The 22,034-nt window shown below is 51.1% G+C and overlaps 1 protein-coding gene across 1 annotated transcript in view; it reads right to left on the bottom strand.

Annotated features, from left to right (window-relative positions):
- Positions 1 to 22,034, bottom strand: part of CRTAC1 (cartilage acidic protein 1) — a 134,143-nt gene that overhangs the window by 48,742 nt on the left and 63,367 nt on the right. The window contains exon 3 of the mRNA XM_082673356.1: positions 3,579 to 3,775. Within this exon, the coding sequence (XP_082529482.1) occupies positions 3,579 to 3,775 (197 nt within the window). The remainder of the gene's footprint in view (positions 1 to 3,578; positions 3,776 to 22,034) is intronic.

A 22,034-nucleotide genomic window follows, 5' to 3' on the forward strand; every position in this document is an offset into this window, starting at 1 on the left:
GACTTTGGATACAGTCTGTGGGGCTACGGGAGGGAGTTGAACTTATGAAGTTGATATGATTTTCCTGTACTACATACAGGTGAAGGGGTTGAGACCGAGAGAGGTCAAGCATCTTGCCCAAGGTCACCCATTAGGTGAGGGGCACGTCCCAGGTTTGTCCAGACTGACTCCCACGGGACACTGCCAGGACGCAGGACCCCAGTGCTGACATCCTAAAAGCTGGCTGAGGGACAGGGTGGGTCCGTCCTTCCAGAGGTCTCTCCAACGCTTGGGCACAGGCTAAAGCAGCCCCCAGTCATAAGCCATGGGCAGGTGTGGGCTGGCTGGGGCTCCTGGAGAGGATCGCCAGTTCCTCATTGTGGGCAGGGTGGCAATGGCTGAGCGTCATGCCAGCTGGACCCAGGGAAGTGCTGACCTGACACAAATGGCTCCACACCCCACCCACTGTCGATGAATCAATCGAATCACTCAACTGAAAGATTAACTCAAACCCACAGACGGTCACTGGGAGGTGCACGCCTGGGGCCGAGGCTGGGGGGCAGTGTCACCCTTGCCCCAGCTCTGGGGGCCGAGCGCCAGCCTCTCCCAGAGGAACCTTCCTGGGGGCTCCATTTGCCTGCCTCTTCTTGTCTTCCCTCTGTTGTTAAACCTTCTCTCAGGCCAAATGCTTGTGCCTGTTCTTCCGGATTTATTTATCAAGTTTTAATTGTACTCTTAGGATGTTCAAGTTCTGGCTGGGCCAGAGGGAGGCACAAAATAACCAATACATGGACTTTGCCCTTGAGGAACTTAGTGGCTAGGAGAGTGGAGTCAGATTCCTAGAGAAATATAAGACTGCACTGGAAAGACAGGGCAGGATTTTTGTCTGTTACATTCACTGGGGCATCATCAGTGCCTAGAACAGTGCCTGGCATACGGTAGGTGCTCAGTAAATACTTACTCAATGAGTGAACACATTAGTGAGTAAATGGGGTGATGGTGAGGCTGAGCACGGAACCAACATGACTCTGGGGTATTGCTGTCAACCTCGACTGCACGAGGGAATCACCTGGAAAGCTTTCCAATCTGATAACTGGGTCCCGCCCCCAGAGGTTCAGATTGGACTGGACTGGGATGCTCCTTGGGAACTGGGCACGTTAAAGCTCCTCAGGAGATCCTAGTGTGCAGCCTGGGCTGAGCACCGCTGCTCGAGGATTCCCGATGAAATGCTCTAAGAGCGTGGGAGGGCAGCCGCTTCAAGACACCTGACGGTCGGGTCCCAGCCCCGGTGCTCCGCACTCAGTGAGTAGAAGAGTCTGTCCCCTTCCTCTGGCACAGTGCCTGCTGAGCCCACGTTAAACACCTCCTTCCACAGTTCTCCCCATTTCTGCGTCCCTCCAGCATCTTCCTGGGCACTCACTCCTTCCACAGCCGTCCCTTGCTGCTGTTCCCCTCCTGACCTTGCCCCACATTAAAGGTTGATCAGCCCATCAATTAATTGTGTCCTAATCCAATCTTGGCTTGGCTGGAGAGAGGGCAGTAAATCCAGCTGGGTAATCATGTCCTGATATTTGTGTAGGGATAATTACTATCTCTCAGGCCTCACTTGGTGGCAAGATGAGATGAAAACCCATAAAACACCACTTGGGGCTGTGGCTCATTGTTTCTCGGCTGCACAAAGCTGGCTGTCAGCCAGTCAGCTCCGCCTGCCCCTGCCCCTGGCACCAGCCCCAACCCCTTCCCTCGCCATTCATGCACATGGCAGGGCTCAACAGCAGGGGCAGTCTGGGGCTGGATCCTGGCTTGGGCTCAGCAACCAGCAGGGGCAGCATTATGGGCCCAGGGTAAAGCCAGTGTGTGTGTGTGTGTGTGTGTGTGTGTGTGTGTGTGTGTGTGTGTGTGTGTGTGTGTGTGTGTGTGTGTGTGTGTGTGTGTGTGTGTGTGTGTGTCTATGGGAGCAGGGAAGGTGGTCCCCATAGCCAGGTGTGTGTGTGTGTGTGTGTGTGTGTGTGTGTGTGTGTGTCTATGGGAGCAGGGAAGGTGGTCCCCATAGCCAGGTGTGTGTGTGTGTGTGTGTGTGTGTGTGTGTGTGTGTGTGTGTGTGTGTGTCTATGGGAGCAGGGAAGGTGGTCCCCATAGCCAGGTGTGTGTGTGTGTGTGTGTGTGTGTGTGTGTGTGTGTGTGTGTCTATGGGAGCAGGGAAGGTGGTCCCCATAGCCAGGTGTGTGTGTGTGTGTGTGTGTGTGTGTCTATGGGAGCAGGGAAGGTGGTCCCCATAGCCAGGCGGTCACCTGCCTCCAGGAGCTTGGGAGGGTCCTGAATGGTGAATTCACAGGTCTGAACCACAAGGTGTTGTTCAGACCAACCCGAAAGGCTGCTGCCATCTGGAAGAGTGCAGTGCATGTCCAACCTGGCCCCAAAGGGGCACTGGGCCCTGCATCCTTCAGGAGGAAGCCATGGCCTGGGACTTCCCTGCAGATGTTATGGCCCCAAGGGAGTAGACTTCCACCTGCAGCCCCAAGAACACAGTCCCCCAACTCATGAAACACTGAGCACCAACCATGAGCCTGGCTCTCCACTAGGCCCCGAGGGCGTTGGATTGAGTAAGGCCACAGAGTGTGTTGATGAAAAGGATGGATCTGGAGTCCAACACTTGGGTTTGAATCCTGGGACTTACAAGTTGTGTGGCCTTGGGCAAGTCATATGACCTCACTGTGCCTCAGTTTCCTCAACTATAAAGTGGGCCACACCAGTACCCACCTAACTGAGCTATTGTGAGACTTAAATGAGATGATGAATACAAAGTGCTCAGGTCCTGGCCCGGCACACAGTAGGTGCTACTTCAGTATTAGTTGTTGTCGTTACTCTTATGTAGCCTCTGGGTATCAGTTTCTCTCAGCCATTCCTTGGTGTGTAGGACCTCACACTCAAAGTGTGGTCCCTAGACAAGCAGCAGCATCATAGCCTGAGAGCATGTTAGCAATGCAGGATCTCAGGGTCTAGCCAGGCCTGCTGAGTCAGAACCCGCATTTACACAAGAGCCGAAGTGACTGGGATGGCACTCTGGGCCAGGACAGGCCCCAGATCTGTCTTCCACCAAGTTGTACCCCCAGCACCTACCGCCTCTGGTCTGGCGTGCTGTAGGTGCTCTGCAGGAATGTGGGGTGAAAAAATGAGCTCAGCTGAAAGCTATGGGGGCCTTTGAAGGATTTCAAAGCATTTTAGAAAGTTCCCTAGAAGCAGCACGGAGGGCTATGCCAGGGAGTCGTCTGCGAGCTATGGGAGTGAGAAGCGCTGAGTGGCTGAGCCACCGAGTCGGGGAGGAGGGAGGAGGGATCAGTTAAGAGGACCGGGCTGCCGCTCGGAACGGGAGGTGAGGAGGACGTAAAGTCCGAGGGAGGGGACAGGTCTTCTGCTCAAGGCCTCCCTCTCCAGGGGCTGGGAGGTGAGAAACAGCTTCATGTGTAAGAGAAGAACGGAGCCTCCTGGGGCTGTCTCTGTTGGGATGGAGTGAGGTCCTGGGGAAGCTGGGGACAGTAACCTAGTGCCGGGAGGAAGAAGGTGGGGGCCAGGGGAGGCCCAAGGCCCTCAGCCCTTACCGGAGAAGGCATTATTGGTGTTGAGGAAGTAGATCTCCTCACGGCCATCCCCGTCGATGTCGCAGGCTGTGACCCCGATGGCGTTGCCCTGCCGGTCCCGCAGCGCGTAGTAGGGGGAGCTGCGCTCGTCCACCGCGATGTTCACCAGCCGCTTCTGGGCCCGGTCGTACTTCAGAACCAGGTTGGGGCCATTGTACCTGGAGGAGGAAGGGGGAGGGACGTTGCGGGGAGGAGCTGGGCCCACCTGGCTCTATCCGACCAGAGCAGTGGGCTCAGAGTCTTCCCGGACAGGTCTATGTGGGGACAAATCAGCCCCGGAACGTTCCTGGGGAACTGCTGTATTCCTGGGGAACTCTTGGCAGCCTTGCCTTGGGGTCCCCGGGTATTTGACGAGTATCCCTGAATCAGATGTGGACCGAAGCAAAGTGAGAGTCAGCAGGTCCCACGTGGGATGCAAACAAGGAGCAGGGTGGTGGAGGGGAGTGGGCAGTCAGTGATAAGCCCCTTACCATAGGCTTTGCTGAAATAAACCCCCTGACATTTATCTTGCTCATTTCAATGTAAAAGGCACTTTCATATTTATGATCTCATTAATTTAAATTTAACAACAATCAAGTGAGGTAGGCATGGAGTCTGCATTATTAACCCATTTTGCAGGTGAGGCAACTGATGAACTTCATCAGGGAAAGTGAGGCTCAGAGAGGTTGAGTGCCCTTCTCAAGGTAACGCAGCTAGTAAGCATCAGGTGCTGGAACTCAAACCCAGGCCCTCTCTGCTAACCCAAGGGACCTGGAGTGAATTCTGGAAGCACAGAAGGCTTTGTCATTGAGGTCTGGAATGACTCTCTCTTGACAGAAAGTCCCAGCATTTAAACAGTAGGATGAAACTGGCATCCCAGACAGGAGATTACAAATGCATCTAAAGCCATCAGGTGGACCTGCTGGATCGCTTTGTCCGAGGCACTGGAAGGAAAACACTACAGACCTCCTCAGTCCTCACCTCTCTTCGTCTGACTCTCCTGCAACCACGCGACCTCCCTGATGCTTGCTCTTGCCTCAGGGATTCGCACTTGCTGTTCCCTCCACCCAGGATACTTTTCCTCCAGGTACCCACATGGCTGTCTCCCTCCTTCATGTCCTTCAGGCCCTCACGCAATCTTCCCTTCTCTGAGAGGCCTTCCTGCCCACATTCCTGAAACCTGCAACCACCGTCACCCCGTACCCTTGCCCCTCACCCATGCTCTCTTTCCCATGGCTTTTTACCACCGGTTGACCGGTCTCTAGCTTCCCATTTAGCTCTTCCTTCTCTGTCTGGTCCTGCTAGAATGTCAGCTCCACAAGGGCAGAACTTTTTGTCTGTTTTGTCCCCCAGGACCTAGCACAATGCCTGGCACACAATAGGTGCTCAGTAAATCCTTGCTGACTGATTGAATGAGTGGACCTCAGACCCCATGTCTGAGTCATAAGGGCTTAGGTGTCCCGTGGTCGATTTCTTCCCATTGCCTTCCCATGTGGAGAAAGTGGTGTGTCCAAGGTCACCCCAGGCAGCACAGCCAGGAATGTCTGGACTCCTCCCTCCTCCTGGAACACCTGTCAGGCTCTCCAAAGGAACCTGGCCACCCCCCATCCATTAGTCCCCGGGCTACTGCCTTTGTTTGAACCTGAGCGTGTACATCCCGAGTGAAGTTCAGCTGCCAGCCTCTGGACGGTCCCCAGCCGAAAACACTGTGGGGAGGAAGGAAAGAACTCTCCAAGGTCTTTGAGAGAAATCACTTCTTGCTTTCCTGAAACAGAACCAATTTAGCCCTTTGTCACCAAGATGCAGAGCCAGTGAAGTCTGGGGGATGCTGAGTGACTGGCCACGCGCCTTCTGGCAGCCACAGTGTGCGGAAGGGGAGACGGAGCTTACTGGGGGCTGAGTCAGCACTCGGTAACGGGAGGTTGCGCCTCAGACACCTTGACAAAGAGCGTCTGAGGGCTGTGCATTGAGGGCACGGCATGACCTATGGGACGTGTCTAGGCGGCAGAGATGGAACACTTGGGTTCCAGCACTGTCAGCAGCTGGCTCCAGCCCCCAGGGGCAGGAAGTGCCTCGTGGGTGCTAAACACTAAGCCTCAAAGCCTCCAGGTCTTCTGTTTACTACCATTACTGCTCCTCACAAGATAGTACAGTTCTGCGGCGCTAGGCCTTGCTAAAAGCACTTTCCCATGCGTTGCCTCACCTGAGCCCTAGTAATCCCAGAAAGAAGGTAGAGAAGGCATTTTTCTAGAAAAGGAAACAGAGGGTCAGAGAGGCAAAGTGAGGTTACACAGCTCGTACATGGCAGGTCCTAGGTTACACAGCTCGTACACGGCAGCACTAGGCTTCTAACTGTCTTCAGGTCCAACCCTGTGCTCTTTCCACACTGCCTATGATGCCAACACTCTTTGTCCTCTGCATTTTTTTTTTTCTGGTGGCCTCTCTCAAAGCAGCGACATGGGAAATGCCCAAGAACTTCACATGAAGTGGAGATAATGACCCTACATTTCTATCGCACTTTACAGTTTATAAAACACTTTCTCAGCCTTGATTTCATTTGCTTCTCTGCAGGTCTTGACTCTTCCAGAGGTTAGTTTTGTGACCTTAGGCTGGTCAGTTCCCCAATCTAGGTTCTGAGTTTCTCTTCTGCAAAAGGAGAGCTGGACTAAATCAGAGGGTCACAAAGTGTGTGGACAAACGCGGTCTTGGGGACGGGCTTCTGCCCTCTCCTCTCAGCTTCATCCAGAGCATTTCTATGTCGATGCATTTTATTTTATGCGTCACGTTCCATAAAATGTTGTTTAAACAAGGGATTCCAGAGCCACTGGCCTAGAAGCCGTGTGAGAGCACTTCTTAGTCTAATGCTCTTGAAACAATAGTGCCTTGCGTCTAACCCACCTCGGGAGACGGACAGAGCGGGCGTGGCCCCCCCAGGCTACGGCTGAGGAGCCTCCACATGAAGTCCAGCACTGACACCCCTCCTCGCACCCCGTCCCTTGGGTCTCCCCCAAGGAGAATGTCTTTACCACCCCCAGTGGGGGGAGAGGCCATGGCCTCTGCACTTATTGGAGGGCAGTCCTTTCACCCTGAATGGGGGGTGATGGGCGTGCACACAAGGTCCCTGCTCCCATGGTGGTGGCCCTGGGGGAGTGGATGGCCCTGGACCATCTCTTGTTTGAAGGACTTGGGGGTGCTAGTTCCAGTGTACTCCTTAAGGTGTAGAGGGGTCGGGGTACTAGGCTGGCTCAAATCCTCCATCTGTTACAGAGTGAGCACGTGCCGCAGAGTCCTCCCAAGCCTACATGGCAGCCTGGGATGAATCCTGACACTCTGTCCCCTTGCGTCCCACCACCCGCCCCCCCCCAAGGGACTACAGACACAAAGCCAGACCAAGGGCTCCTAGGTAGGGGTCCCAGCAACACGGGGTGCAAGGCTGAGAGGTGGGGCACGGAGCTGCCACCCTTCCCCCCACCCACCTGGCTGGGTCTGCTGCACTGATATCCAAGCCTCTCACAATCTCCCCCCAGGACAGCCAGCCTTATCCCCTCCCCCTCTTCTGCATGGGGCTGACGCTCCAGTTGGTTCCATCCCACCCCGCCCTACGGTCCTCACACGAAGCCTGCCCCAGCTGCCTGGGCTACATGTGATCTTCTCTTCCCTGGACACCCACAGCGTTTTGCACCTTGCTTATTACCACGAGGCAGAGTTGTTTGTGTTCCAACATCACTTCCCCTCATTAAAACATATGCTTCTTGAGCCGAGGAAGCATGTGGATACAGCTCTGTGTTTGCTGTGCCTAGAGCCATAGTTGGCAGAGGGAAGATGCCCAGCAAGTGTCTGTCATAAAAGTGAGTGAGTGAGCAATAAAGGAAAATAATCACGGGTGGCATTCGCAGAGCAGTCACCACGCGCCAAGCACCCTTCTGAGTACTTCACACCCACTACTTCACTTCATCCTCATGACGATCCTAGGATTTTACAGGTGTGGAGACTGATGTTCAGAGGTCAGCCACAGTCCCACCACGGTCCTTCTGGGGCTGCAGTTCCCACCAGTCGGGGAAGATGGATGTGAAGGACGTGGGATTTCATGTTTCCTCTCTCTGACACCGCCCGAGATTGTTGGGCACTTCTAGAAATTCAGGAGGCTTTGAAGCTCAATTAAACAGGCTTAGGGGGCTTCCCTGGTGGCGCAGTGGTTGAGAGTCCGCCTGCCGATGCAGGGGACGCGGGTTCGTGCCCTGGTATGGGAGGATCCCACGTGCCGCGGAGCGGCTGGGCCCGTGAGCCATGGCCGCTGAGCCTGCGCATCCGGAGCCTGTGCTCCGCAGCGGGAGAGGCCACAACAGTGAGAGGCCCGCGTACCGCAAAAAAAAAAAAAAAAACAGGCTTAGGAAGTGGGACAGGGTCCTGTGTTCTCGAAAAGCAGCTGCGACTTCATAATATCAAAGGCTGGGCTAGCAGGCACAAGTGATTGGCTCAGTGGAAATTTAAAAATCTGCTTGCGAGACACCAGCGGGGCACAACCCATCCTCGTGTGAGTGCCGCCCAGTTTTCACGCTGGTCCACTGTCGACAGGGAGGGGCCTTGGGGTCAGGCCAAGAAGAGCAGCCAGGGCGTGGGGTCCTGGGCCTGCCACTTCCTGGCTCTGACCTTGAGCCTGTCACTCAATTCCTCTAAGCTTCAGCTTCCTCTACTATAACTCTGTGAGGATAAGAGACAGTGTGTGTTATGATAACACTTGGTAAACTGTGAAGAGGTTACACAATTATAAGTTCTCATCGTTACTTAAAAAAATAGCCGAGGAACAAGCTCTCACTCTCTATAGTGATCACTTCGAGTTTCCAAACACACACTAACATTTCTCATCCCCAAACATCCCACCTGTGACCTCTCATCTTCTGCTGGAATATTTCTTCATTCCCCTTTGTCACTAAACTCAAAGAGATGTCTTTACAAGTGCTCTCCATTTTCTTACCGACAATTTACCCCACCTGCTATCCACATTCCACCCCCCCCCCCAACTCCAGCAAAGCTGCCCTTGTTATGGCCATTGGTGGCTTTCATGAGGCCACAAATAGGGATGCCCTTTCTGTCCCATCTCCTGGGGACCCTCAGCTGTATCTGGCACAGTGGCCTGGGCTCTCGGCCACTTGCCTCTTATAACACTCTGCTCTCTTGGCTCTGAGGATGCCGTCCTCCTCCGGTTTTCCTTCTTTCTCTCTGGTTCCCCCTCCTTTTCCTCTTTGTAGGCACTCCCTCCTCTCTCTGCCTCTTAATGTTGGAGTCCCCAAGCCCGGTCCAGGAGCCCCTTCTCCTCTCTCTGTCCCCTTTCACTAGGGGATAATATCCAACCCCAAGACTGACAACTCCCAAATTTATACCTCCAACCCAAATCCCCAGTCCAACCTCAGACTCATATATCCGACTGCCTACCTGACATCTCCCCCTGCATGCGCCACAGTCATCTCCGATGGAATGTGACCAAAATGGAACTATTGATCGCTCCTCCCTGCAATGGGCATCCAAATACCAAAGGCAGAAAGCTGGTGTCAGCCTTGGTTCTCCCACTTCCTTGACTTCACATCTAATTCATCAGTCAATCCCGTCATTTCTACCTCTTAAAATATTTCAAATCCTTTCTCTTCTTTCCCCCTCCACTGCCACCATCTCTGGAGAGCCTCCTTTCTCTGCTTCCCCACTTCCCCCACCAGTTGAAATCCCCCACGGCATAGCCAGAGTCATCTTTTTAACACATAAATCAGATCAGCCATTCTCCTGCCTAAAACCCTGTGGTGGTTTCCCATTATGTTGGAATGAAACCCAGACCTTTTATCACGCCTGTCCTGGGAGCATATTCGCTTTGCTTCCTGCCTTGCTGACCGCATAACACCACACCACCTCCCTTTCAGCTCCTAAAGGTCCAGCAGGCAGGTCCCAGCCCTCTGACCAGAGCACCCTCCCTCCACCTCTCTCCTGGGCCGGCTTCATCTCATCCTTTAGGTCTCACCTTGAAAGGCATCTCGGAGAGACCTTCTCCTCCTCCGTATTCCAGTCACGGCCTCCTCTGTCCTACTCTGGTTTGGTTACCTATGTATTGCCCATTTCTCCCAGGAAACTATAAGCTTCAGGAGGGCAGGGACTGTGTCTGCTGTGTTCACTTCTGTCTCCCCATCACCTAGGGCGTAACAAGCACTCAATAAATACTTGCAGAGCGAACGAAATAGAAGGAGCCTCTGGGAGGTACCAGATCATCACTGGGTGGCCGAGCAAAGTCAACTGAGCCACCAGTCTCTTGCTTGGTCTTTGATCCTCTGCTTACATTAGTCCTCAAGTTATGTACAAACATGGTAACGACACCAGGAGGAGGCCAGGAGCTGGTGTCCTGAGTAAAGGTGAGAGAGAGTAACAAGGTATTATAGATAAAGACAGAGGACCAGCCTTTCTCTCTGTTGAGAACTGTTGACCTACATGAAAAAAAATCATTTAGGCAGTTACATAAAGGGGAAGCCAGATGAAGGGATGTAATGATTATTGGGTACCTACTATATATTAGATACTGTGCTACGTAGTTTATACATGATATTTCACTGTACATAAATAGAAACTTGGCTGAAATTTGAAAAATATACTACTTTGAAAACTAAGAATAGGGAACTTTTTTCATTAAAAAGGAAAATAATGAAAAATATATAGCTATTCAACATTATAATCAGGGGAGAGATGCAGGGAGACGAGACAGATGCACGTATAAATCCGAACGCAAGAGAGAGACACACGAGAATACAGAAAAATGGAAACTGAGGGGCAATGAAGCCCTGAGCATAGAGAGAAAAACACTGTAATCACAGATAAAGAGATTGGCCTGTAAAGACACTGGGACACACAGAAGGGAGGATACACAGACCCAGAGAGAAAAAGAGAGAGATCCCTGGAAAGATACAAAGTCGGGGAAATATCAACAGAGCTCTGAGATATTATCATAGAGAAACAACTCATCTTATGGCCTTTCTGGGCATTTCCTTCAAAGGGTTTTAAAGATGTGTGGCATTTTCAGGACTACAGGCGTAAGGGGCTATTTTATTCTTGGTTATTTCAATACCCTTATTTTATAGATGAAGAAGTGAATTTCAGAGAAGAGTGACTTTCTGAAAGTCAAACAGCTAATCATTAGACAAAATATATATTGAAAGACAAACTGATCCCTTAGTCTAAAGCAGGGATCAGCAAAATCAAGACCTTTGGGCCAAGTCTGGCCTGCTGCTTATATTTGTAAATAAAGTTTTATTGGAACACAGACCTGCTCATTCATTTACATGTTTTCTGTGGCTGTTTTTCCTGTACAACAGAGCTAAGTAATTGCAACACAGACTGTATGGCCCAAAAGTTGAGAATATTTACCATTTGGTTCTTCACAGAAAACGATTTTAAAGGCTTGTCAGCCTTATATTTTGGGTATATTACAGGTTCTAAGTCATCGTTATCATAACAGAACACAAAATTAAAATAAGCTTTAGTAAAAATTAATTTGAGCTCAGTACTTGGGAACACACAGTTTTCTGAAACAAGTATTTAGAGAGAGTATAAGTTGAAGGGAAGAAAGGTGTTAGGTCTTAGAATAGAGATTGTGAGGTAAAATAATCTGCAGGGAAGAAAAGAGACTGAGAAGAATTAAGTAAGATGAGAACAGTGCTCTATACATGGGGTTTATCTAAGGTTAAGAAATGAGCACGTGCCCTCTGAGTGAAGTGGTTATAGGGATACGGTAGCTGATATCCAGAGATGGCTGTCATCCTTTTCTTTCCTCTTTGTATGGACGTGTTACTCCACCCATGAAGAGGTGGAATCCATTTCGCCTCCCTTGACTCAGGGCTGGCTTTGTGACTTGACTCGGTTGGCAGAACGTGGGCCAGTTCTGGGCCTAGCCTTAAAGAGGTCTACCAGCTCCCACGTTGTCTCTGGGGGAAGCCAGTCACCATGTAAGAAGTTCGGCCACCTTGAGACCACCATGCTCTGAGGAAGCCCAATCTAGCCCCAGGGAGAGGCCATGTGGAAGAACACCGAGGCATCAGATAAATGAGCAAAGACATCGTGGGCCTTCCAGCCCAGCCAAGCTGACGACACAGTGCAGCTGAGTGAGTGACACCACCTGATGTCACATGGAGCAGAGCACCCCTCCACCCCTGCCAGCTGACCCTGCCCAAATTCCCGACTCAAAGAACTGTGAGAAAGGATAACTTGTTTTTAACTAGCTACATTTTTGGACAAGAAAGTAGACAACGATGACCTATCATTTCAGACCTAAGGGGAAGAAGAATTTATCCCTGGAAAATAGGAAAAAACATTACTCAGTAATCAGTAGAATTCTCTAAGATAGCCTTTTTTTTTTTTTGCGCAGTACGCAGGCCTCTCACTGTTGTGGCCTCTCCCGCTGCGGAGCACAGGCTCCGGACGCACAGGCTCAGCGGCCATGGCTCACGGGTCCAGCCGCTCTGCGGCACGTGGGATCTTCCCGGACTGGGGCACGAACCTGCGTCCCCTGCATCAGCAGGCGGACTCTCAACCACTGTGCCACCAGGGAAGCCCTAAGATAGCCTTTTGACTCACAGTAGGCAGGTCTACACAAGGGAGGCCTGGATCTGTTGGGTTGACACATGGATCTCAGAATATCTTGAGGGTCTGTGCAGAGCATAAGGGTGGAAGGGTAATGAGAAATACAAGGATTCCAGAAACCCCTATTTTTCTACTCCTCCTTTGAATTCTTCTTTCCTTTCTAGCCACATCTGTTTCCCATTTTGAAAGCGTAACCTTGAACATGGATCATTTCTTTGGAACTGTGTGTAATGCTCCTTTTTCCTTTTTACGCATTTAATTCTTTGAAAGCCATTGAAGTTAAATAGGACCAGAAAACATATGGGAAGGCATTCCAACAGGAGACTCACAGACTGTATCCTAGAAGGGGACATAGCCAGAGGCCAGGTGTTAGTTTAAAGGAAAGGAGACTGTTAATGGGAGGTTTCTAGCGATGATGAGAAATCTGGGGCTGGAGATCTTACAGGGGAGTGAATTGGATAAGTCTGGAAAGGGCATCCCAGAAAACAAACAAACAAACAAAAACACTTGATCCTGAACTAGGAGCTAACCAGGGTGGAAAAGACCCCACAAATGCAGTGCAAAGAATAAGAAGGTTACTTTAAGATGAAGGATAAAAACCTTTTGTCCTAAGGGATGGATGGTTTTTCAAGAAAGGGATGTTTGGCACCGAAAGGTCAGAATAATCTGCAGTGATGAGTGTCTCTGTTCTGTAAAAATTCCACGCAGACTGATTGATTTATGCCCTGTTCTAAAAAAGATCTGTGCTCAGCACGTGCTCTGTGCCCTTGGAATTTCTTATATTTTGATGAACATGGAGGCAACCAGAAGGCAGAGGCTACTGTTTGCAGCTCTAGCCCCTCCATACCTAGGACGATGCCAGGAAAAGACGGGTCCTCAGTCATGGTGTTCATGTTGATGGTTGATGATGATGAAGAAGACCATGACTCCATCCCTCAAGGCATGTTTATCTCAAGAAAAGAGGAAGACAGGGAGGCAGGAATTGCATACACTATCAAAGGAGGGATTCAGGTGACAGATGGAGGCTGGGTGAATCAGGACTCTTTGGTTGCAAGTGGCAAACACTCCACCTGAAACTAATTGAAGAAAGTACTGGTTCAGGTGTCCAACCTGCCAGAAGAGCAGGGGAACAGAGAGGCCTTGGGGTGCCTGGAGCCAGGGTTCTGACCAGGAGGTCGTCAGGACTTCCTCTCCCCTGGCTTCTCCCCTCTTCTCTGTTGGCCTCATCGTCTCACACCACCCTTCTTCACGAGGCCTGACCTGTATACACTCTCAGCCTCACACCTCAGCCTTAGCACGGAGTGGACAGGCTTGCTTTCCTCAGTTCCGATGTGAAAAACCCCAGGAAAGGGCCCTGATTAGCCCCGTTTCAGTCACATGTCCATCCTGAGAGCCAGGAGCTGGAGCCTACGGTTGACAGCCTTTGACTAGGACCAATGCTCATGAGAGCAGCATCTCAGCAGTGGAGCGATCACAGCAGGGAGGCCGGGACAGGGTGCCAGGAGCTGGCCTGGGGAGAGGCACAGGCAGAGGTGGAGTACAGGTTGGGCTGGCTCAGGGTGGGGGCAGGTGAGGGCAGGCATTTGGAGTTTTGAATCCAGAATGGGGACTGCCTGCCTCCAGCCCTTTGGAATGGCTGGGAAAAGGCAGTGGGAGCATCTTCTCTTGGGAGTGAGGTGGGCTCTGTGTGGGCAACACGGGACAGCAGAAAGCACACTGGACCTGAAGTTAGAACAGAAAGGCTGAGAGGCAGTACAGCTCCGTAATGAGAAGCTTGGACCACAAGCCAGACTGTCCGAGGGCACGTCCCTGCTGGCAACTCTCCAGCTGTGTGGGCATCCTTGAACCAGTCATCCAGTTGGTCCAGGCCTCAGCTTCCTGATACCAGCTCCTGTGCCATGGGTTGTGCCAAGGATGAAGATAAAGCCTGTAAAGTAGTCAACACAGTGCTGAGTGTGGAGCAAATGCTCAATAAACCCGAGTTAGTCAGTCTGTCTTCTCCCATCTACACTTAGTACCTGACACGTAACGGGAACTCGATAAATACTTTTGAAAGAATGAATTATTATGATTATTACCTCTGTAGCCTTGAGCATAGAAGACTGTGAGCTCCAAGGAGTTCTAGACTGTATTTTATACTTCTAGTCTCCATCACAGTGTTTGATAAAGGAGCCTGTGTACATACATTCCCGAGGATTCAGTTTCCTCATCTATAAAGTGGGGCTAATAATATTTGCTCTACCTCAAGGTCAGATGAAAGAAAATGTGTAAACTATGACACAGCTGCAGGTTTTGCATGTGCGCATACACACACATGCACACACACGCATGCACAGACACACACTCACACACACGCGCACACACGCACACACGTGCACACAATATATGGCTGTTGTCTGCAGCAGAGATAGCCTCACTGAGCCCCCCAGGAGCCCTCGTTCTTCTACCCTGTTTGACAGGAGCTGAATGATAGACCCATCGAGCTGCAGGAACGCCCCGTGAAATGGAGGCGACAGGAATTTGCTGAGGGTCTGGTCAGAGACAGCTGTGGTTTTCTCCAGCAGGCAGGAAGTCCGGAGCTGGGCGCTGGACTGGATGCGAGGTGTACAGGAGGCTGCCCTCAGTCAGCCTGGCCTGATGCCCGGGTTGGACAAGCAAGCAGACATAGGTCACCAGACACAGGTCACAGGCCCTGGTGAGGGCAGAGGACAGACAGGTCTTGGCTGGTGAAAGGCAGGGCTGTCATGTGAAGACAAGGACCAGTGGGGTCCTGTGGCTCACAGTTCATGGGCAGATGGAGACGGCCAGCTTCAACTTAGAAAAGGCCTGTCCTTCTAGCCCAGGGTTCTGTCCGCCCAGAGTCCTGGTCCAGACTCTAGCTGGGTGCAGGCCCTTTTCATGATGACGAGCTTCCCCCGTGACAACTATCTGCTTGGAATTGCTAATACAAGTCACTGCTGGAGCGCTGCACCCATGCCCCACAGGGTACAGGGGCCACACACGTTGTCCCCACTTTGCCTGCTGGGATCTCCGCTTGCTCTCTCCGGACCCTGCGGACGGTGTCGTCCTGCTTGCTGGCCTCCATTCCCTACGCACCTGGCTGTCCCCTCCCTGCGGTAAAATCAAGTTCCTTCCAGTTTTCCCTCATGCTGCAGCTAATGGAGGCATGCCTGGCTGTGTCTTGAGAAATAATGGTTGGAGGAAGCAGCAAAGCCTTCCAGTTGCTATGGAGTGTTAACTGATGAATTAAACTCTTCATTTTGATTTGGAGGAAATAGTCCTAGAAGAGACTCTTGCTTTAAAAACATATAAAGCTGTCAATTATGAAAGGCGTTCATTCAGAGGGGTCCTTGTTGCCACGACGGCTTGAATTCCCTTAGCCATGCATTAACACTAATCAGAATCTGGCTGTTGGAGAGAGTGTGCATTAAAGCTCTAGGGACAGAAAATGTTGTGTGTTAAGTATTAGTGAGAAAGTATCCAATGTACCTAGATATTTATTCCTTAAAGTGCTTGTAGTATAGAAATCACCTACCTGACTGGCAACTCAAGATAAACAGTTGTTTTAATTACAAATGAAAGGTACGTGACTATAATCTAAGGTCTTAGGTAACGCAGACATTTTACGTTTGAACCGTCCATCTAGACTAAAGACCTTGCAGGGACTGGTACCTCGGGATTGCAGAGGACCAGCAGGTAGAGAGACCCTTGCTACTCTGAGTGGGGGTGGGGACGGGTGGCACCAGCAACGTTTGGGAGCGTGTTAAAAATGCAAAATCTTGGGCCTCAGATCTCTGAGTCAGAATCTGCATTTTAATAAGATGCCACAGTGATTCATGTGCACATTGAAGGCTGAGAAGGGCGAGTCTGGATCAGTATTCCTCAGAGAGTAGCCTGTAGACCATTTACCTCGGAGATACCTGGTGAACTTGTTAAACATGCAAATTCCTGAGCCCAGGGATCAGCATTTCAAACAAACTCCTGGGTGGTTTTTATGTTCACCAAACTGTGAGACCCAGCCCTAGTCCTTTCAATCTCCTCAAGATCCAGGAAGGACCAGTTGACACGCGGTGTTGTGAGTCCAGTACGCAAGGATCTGGATGGACGTGATCTCTGCCATCTAGGGGTTTATAACAACATTGCTCCAGGTGAACAGGTAGAGAACAAGCTATGGTGTGAATACCTAGAAGCATTATATTATTGACTAATTCACAATCCATTTGAGTCTCTCAACCACACTGGTGGATGTACATCCTCCCTGAGGGTGAAGAATAACAGACAGGTTGTCGTCACCCTTCCTAGCTCTTCTCCTGGAACTGAGTCGACTCCCACTCCAAGGGACCATTCATTCTTTTGAGCTACCAAGCAGAGCCCAGCCCAGGGCTCAGCTACTCGAGCGTCCCACTCAGAGCAGATAGGAAAGTGGCGATTCATTTCATTAGCCTTTTCCTATAAACCCTCCCCTCTCCCCACCACCCCTTCCCAGGACCAGCAGGGTGCAGACCTCTGCAGCTCTGCCCACATTGTTCCCCACACACAGGTCAGGAAAGGGTCAGATCAAGCCTAGGGATCTGCCAGCATCAGCCCCTGGGGATGGCGTGAGCTTTCTTCTTCTCCTTTTGATGTCTGCATTTGGTTCCTTCAGAGAGAAGGAGACACGACCATAACACTCTGTTTTAGAGATAAGAGAAAACCAGCCAGCATCTTTTGAAATTCAATGTACAAGTGGAGATGGGGCAACGTGTGATGGGAGCCTGGCTGGGGATCTCTCTTGACTCAGAGCTTCAATAAATGGCAAGGAGCCTGGCCCTCAACGGCAGTCCTTTAGTGGAACAGTACCTGGCTTGGGCTAACCTGGCCCAGATCCCAGGACTCAAAACACAGAACCTCATGGTCTCGTGGGGTGCGTATGCGGCTGCCTAGTGCTTTCTGGTTTACCTACACATATGGCTTAATCCTCTCAGCGATCCCGTGGGGGTTATTATTTATCTCCTCTCCCCTTTAAATGCAAAACTAAGGTCAGGGGTTAGTCATGTGCCCATCACACCGCTGGAAAGTGTCAGGGCTGGGTCTTGAATTTGCTTCCTTTGATTCCAAATTCTAGTTTCTTTTTACCCCACCATAAGGCCTTATTTTTCTTCTATTCATGAACTAACATATTATTTTGACTAGACCAGGGATTCCTTTCGGCTAAGCTCTCTCCAAATTATACCAGTGAGTGCAGAACTAGCATGTGATATAGTCCCTCAGCAGGTGTGGTGGCCAAAGAAGAGTTACTGCTTCTTTCCTTTGTGGCTCTGGGGAATTCTCAAAGGTGGAGGTGAAAAATCAGTGCCAGATGGTTCTCACGGAGAAGTCTCCACGGCCTGGCTGCCGAGGAACCACCAGGGGAAGAACGTCTCTGCAGCTGAGGAACATGGCACGACCCGGCCGGACCCCAGACCACACAAGCCCCGCACGGCAGCACAGACCTGACCTGGCTCAGCTCCACGTGCAGTGTTCAAGACTGACAGTCGAGTGAAATGAGGGCAGAGGTGCTGTAGTGAGAGCTGCATCGAGGAGGCGTGACTACTCGTCTTGAGAGCCCCCTCCGGGCCCGGACGTGGACAGTGAGGAAGCTCAAGGGTGGCAGCACGACAAATAAGGCTCCCGTCCGCACAATCACTGGCCTCAACAGAGAGACACAGACGTGTTGTCAGAAATGACAATCTGGGAATTACAAATACCCAACTGAACGTTGTGATTGTCGGGGATGAGGTGCAGGGGGAGAGTGGATATCTGAGCAGGAATGTACAGTGACCGGGAGACTCCACCCTTGGAAAGGTCTTGTTGGAGATGAGAGGACTCCCGCCTGCTTGCCCGTGTCCAGGAGTGAGGTGCGTGCGCGCCTTTGACGTCTTATTCCAAGGATTCCAGCACGTGCCCTCCGCGCCTGCCTCTGTGTGAGACAATCCCCGCGTATGGAGTGTGCGCCGGGGCCGAGCGGGGGCAACGAGCCCCTGTATTAGTTTCCTATGGCTGCTGTAACAAACGTTACCACAGCCTGGGCGGCTTAAAACAGAAATGGATTGTCTCACAGTTCTGGAGTCCAGATACCCCAAATCAAGGTATGGGCAGGACTGCATCTCTTCAAGTTCCAGGAGAGAATCCCTTCCTTGCCTCTTGCAGCTTCTTGCAGCAGTAGGTATTGCTTGGCTTCGGGCCGCCTCCCTCTAACCGCTGCCTCAGTGGTCACATTACCGCCTCCTCTTTTAAGCCCCGCCTGTGTCTCTTTCTTTTAAGGAAACGTGTGATTGCATTTAGGGCCCACCTGGATGGTCCAGGACACGCTCTTCTCAAAATCTTTAACTTAATCCCATATTTTCCCATATAAGGTAATGTTCGCAAGATCCAGGCATTAGGCCATGGGTGCATTTTTGGGGGCTCACCAATCAACCCACTACAGTCCCCTCTGAATTAACTCTTATTTTCCCATAAGACGTACCAGTTAGGATAATACTAGTAGTAGCCGGAGGGCGGGGGCCTACTAGATGCTTCATACGCATTAGCCACATACTCTTCCCCACAACTCTGGAAGGTCAATACTTGTATTCTCCAACGCAGAGAAGAACCAGAAGCTCTGAAGCCCACACTCCTTCAGCTTCACCAGAGCTTTTTGGTTTGTGTCCTGTGGGACCTGAAGGTCCTCAAGGATCCGGGGGAAAAGAAGAGAGGATGATGAGAAGGGCTCTGGGTCCCGAACCCTCTTCCACCACAGCAGCCCCACTTTGGTCTGATTTAGACGTTCGGAGACTGCAGAAGATTTCTCTTTGCTCCAAAGGGTTAGGCTGAGAAAATAAAGTTTGCAAGCCACAGCTCTGCACTTCACTGCTTGGCATTGTTTGGGCATCGGCCCAGGTTCAGGAGCCCCACCTTTGGAGGCAGACACACCTGGGCTCTGTGTCTTTGGGCAAGTTACCTAACATCTCTGAACATCATGTGTCTCATCTGTGCAGTGGAAATAGTAACGCTGTCTACCTCAAAGAGTTGGCGTGAGAACGGAACAAGCTTAGAGTGCACCTATAATGCTTAAAAATGCTCAAGAAAGAAGAGCTATTATTTTCATTGTTATCTTCATTGGCTTGTGCATTTCTCTACTGATGAGTTCCCTTGATATTCAATCTGGGACCTCTTGAAAGTGAAAATGTTTCTCCAGAATAGGTGGGTTTCCCCTCACTAGAGCTTCTAGAGGAGAGGGGTGGTGTCAGCCCAGGACAATGACATGCGATGTCACTCTTCCTGGCTCACGTATTAGGAGCTGTCATCCATACTTATGTCTAAAGGGTCTGAGTTCCAGTCGTGGTGAATTCAAGGTGCAGCCATTGCCTCAGACAGGAGTCCCTGAAGAGGCTCTAATGATGAAACTTGCAAAAGCTGGGCCCTGGAAGGAGGGGTGGGACTTTTTTGACATCTTTGGTAGTCACGAAAGTTTACTTGCCGATATCTGTGGGGTTCTAGGTGACCTTGCAGTACGCAGCTGCTGCCTCGATGACCAAGTACAGCTCCTTGTAAGGTGTGATGTAAGTGGCAAAGGGAAGCTTACCTGACTCTGCTAAGGGCTTACGATTACATTTGCTTCCATTTGAATGAGACACGTGAGTTTCAGGAAGCAGGCTGACACCAACCTCTTCAATATATTCCAAAACAGCTGCTTTTTAAAAAAAAATTAATTTATTTTTGGCTGCGCTGGGTCTTCGTTGCTGTGCGCAGGCTTTCTCTAGTTGCAGCGAGCCAGGGCTGCTCCTCGTTGCGGTGCACGGGCTTCTCATTGCGGTGGCTTCTCTTGTTATGGAGCACGGGCTCTAGGCATGTGGGCTTCAGCAGTCGTGGCTCACGGGCTCTAGAGCACAGGCTCAGTAGTTGTGGCGCACGGGCTTAGTTGCTCCGTGGCATGTGGGATCTTCCCGGACCAGGGCCCGTGTCCCCTGCATTGGCAGGCGGATTCTTAACCACTGCGCCACCAGGGAAGTCCCCCAAACAGCTGCTTTAAGCACAGGTTCCGACGGAATTTTAGAACGTGTTATAATGAGAACTTATTGACTGCTTACAGCCCGCCAGGCACTGGGCTAAGGACGTTATCTGAACGTTCTCATGTTCCCTCCCAGTGAACCGATTATCCCTTTTTACAGGTGAGGACCAGGAGGTCATGTGACTCCCCAAAGGTCACTTAGCTGTGAAGTGGTGGTGCTCGGTGCAGACTTGGTCTGCGTGAGCCTCTGGAGGCTGTGCTCTCAGTCCCGCCCGTGACTACCCTCTAGGACCAGCGCTCTAGAGAAAGGATTCGCACTGCCTGTTCTTTTACATCTTCATTTTGGAAAGAATCTTCCCCTGATCATTAAATGTTATATTCAGTCATAGTGGTAATTAAGCAAAAAAAACCCCACAAAACACTGCTACCATCAACAAAACCCAAACTAAGAAAAATTTTGCTTTGGGTCAGATTTTCCTCTAAATCACAGAAATCTACAGCTATTGGTTCACAAAAGGAATGAGCACTAACACAGATCTTGACTGTTCCTCTTAAGGCACAGTGGTGTGCCAGGGTGACAGACATGCCCCCAGATGGAGGTGACAGGGCAGGGAGAACTTTCTGGAAAGTGCACTGTGAGAAGCAGAACACTCATTTTACGAGAAGAGGCGGGGCTTCCCTGGTGGCGCAGTGATTGAGAGTCCGCCTGCCGATTCAGGGGACACGGCTTCGTGCCCCCGTCTGGGAAGATCCTACATGCCACGGAGCGGCTGGGTCCGTGAGCCATGGCCGCTGAGCCTGCGCGTCCGGAGCACACAGGCTCCGCGGCAGTAGAGGCCACAGCAGTGAGAGGCCTGCGTACCGCAAAAAAAAAAAAGAGAGAAGAGGCATGGCTCTGGGGCAGAGTAGGAAATGCTCCAAAAAGACGTTGGGGCAAGGGTGTGTCTGGCATTGGTGGGCTCTCTACAGGGGCCAATGGTAGATGTTTTTAGAACGCGGCGAGAGGTAACAGAATTGAGGGGTAGGGAGAGAGGGAGTGAGTGATAACCAAAAGAGTATGTTTTCACTGGGCCCTGGGAAGGCGGGCTTGTTCCTAACAGCATCAGCAATGTCAGTCAACAGCAGAAGCAGCCGCTGATATTCATGGAATGCTTACAGTGAGTAATGTGCACTTTTGCCAAATGATCTCATTTAATCCTCACAACAACCCTATAAGGTAGGAACTGTTATTACCCCTATTTTACGGATGAGGAAACTAAGGCTCAGCAAGGTTAAACAACTTGCCCGAAATTGCACAGCTGGAAAGTGGCAGAAGCCGATTCAAACCCAGGCCTGTGGGATCCTAGAGCTCATGTTCTTACATAGCCTTCTGCTTGCCTTTCAGCTGGCTGGTCCCCTGCACTCAGAAGGTGGTACCTTTTTGAAGCAGTGGGGCTGTCTCCCTGCATTGGTTGTAGCTATTGCATTAAAGTGCGATGAACTGTTCACACCCTTGAAGTTGGGTTTACAGCGTGTGAAGAGTTAAAGACACATTAGTGGGGTGATGGGGAGGATGGGGGAGGGGCTTAGAAACCAGAAGTGGCAATGACATTTGTTCACAGGTACTATAACCTCTCATCACTTCCCGTGTCAAGCAGCAGAAGTGGGTTTGAATTTGGGTGCACTGGGGCAGGTCCTATGAGCCCTCCTCCTTCCCGTCCCTGTACCACCTCCAGGGCTGCATGCGGGAAGTCCCTTCCTTCTTTGCCTCCTCTAACTCCTGAGAGGGTCCTGTTGCAGCCACAACAGACAAGGGGTGGGGGGCACTGGAAACAGAATAC

Source organism: Grampus griseus (assembly GCF_964374135.1).
Source record: "Grampus griseus genome assembly, chromosome: 16".
NCBI classification, from domain to species: Eukaryota; Metazoa; Chordata; class Mammalia; order Artiodactyla; family Delphinidae; genus Grampus; species Grampus griseus.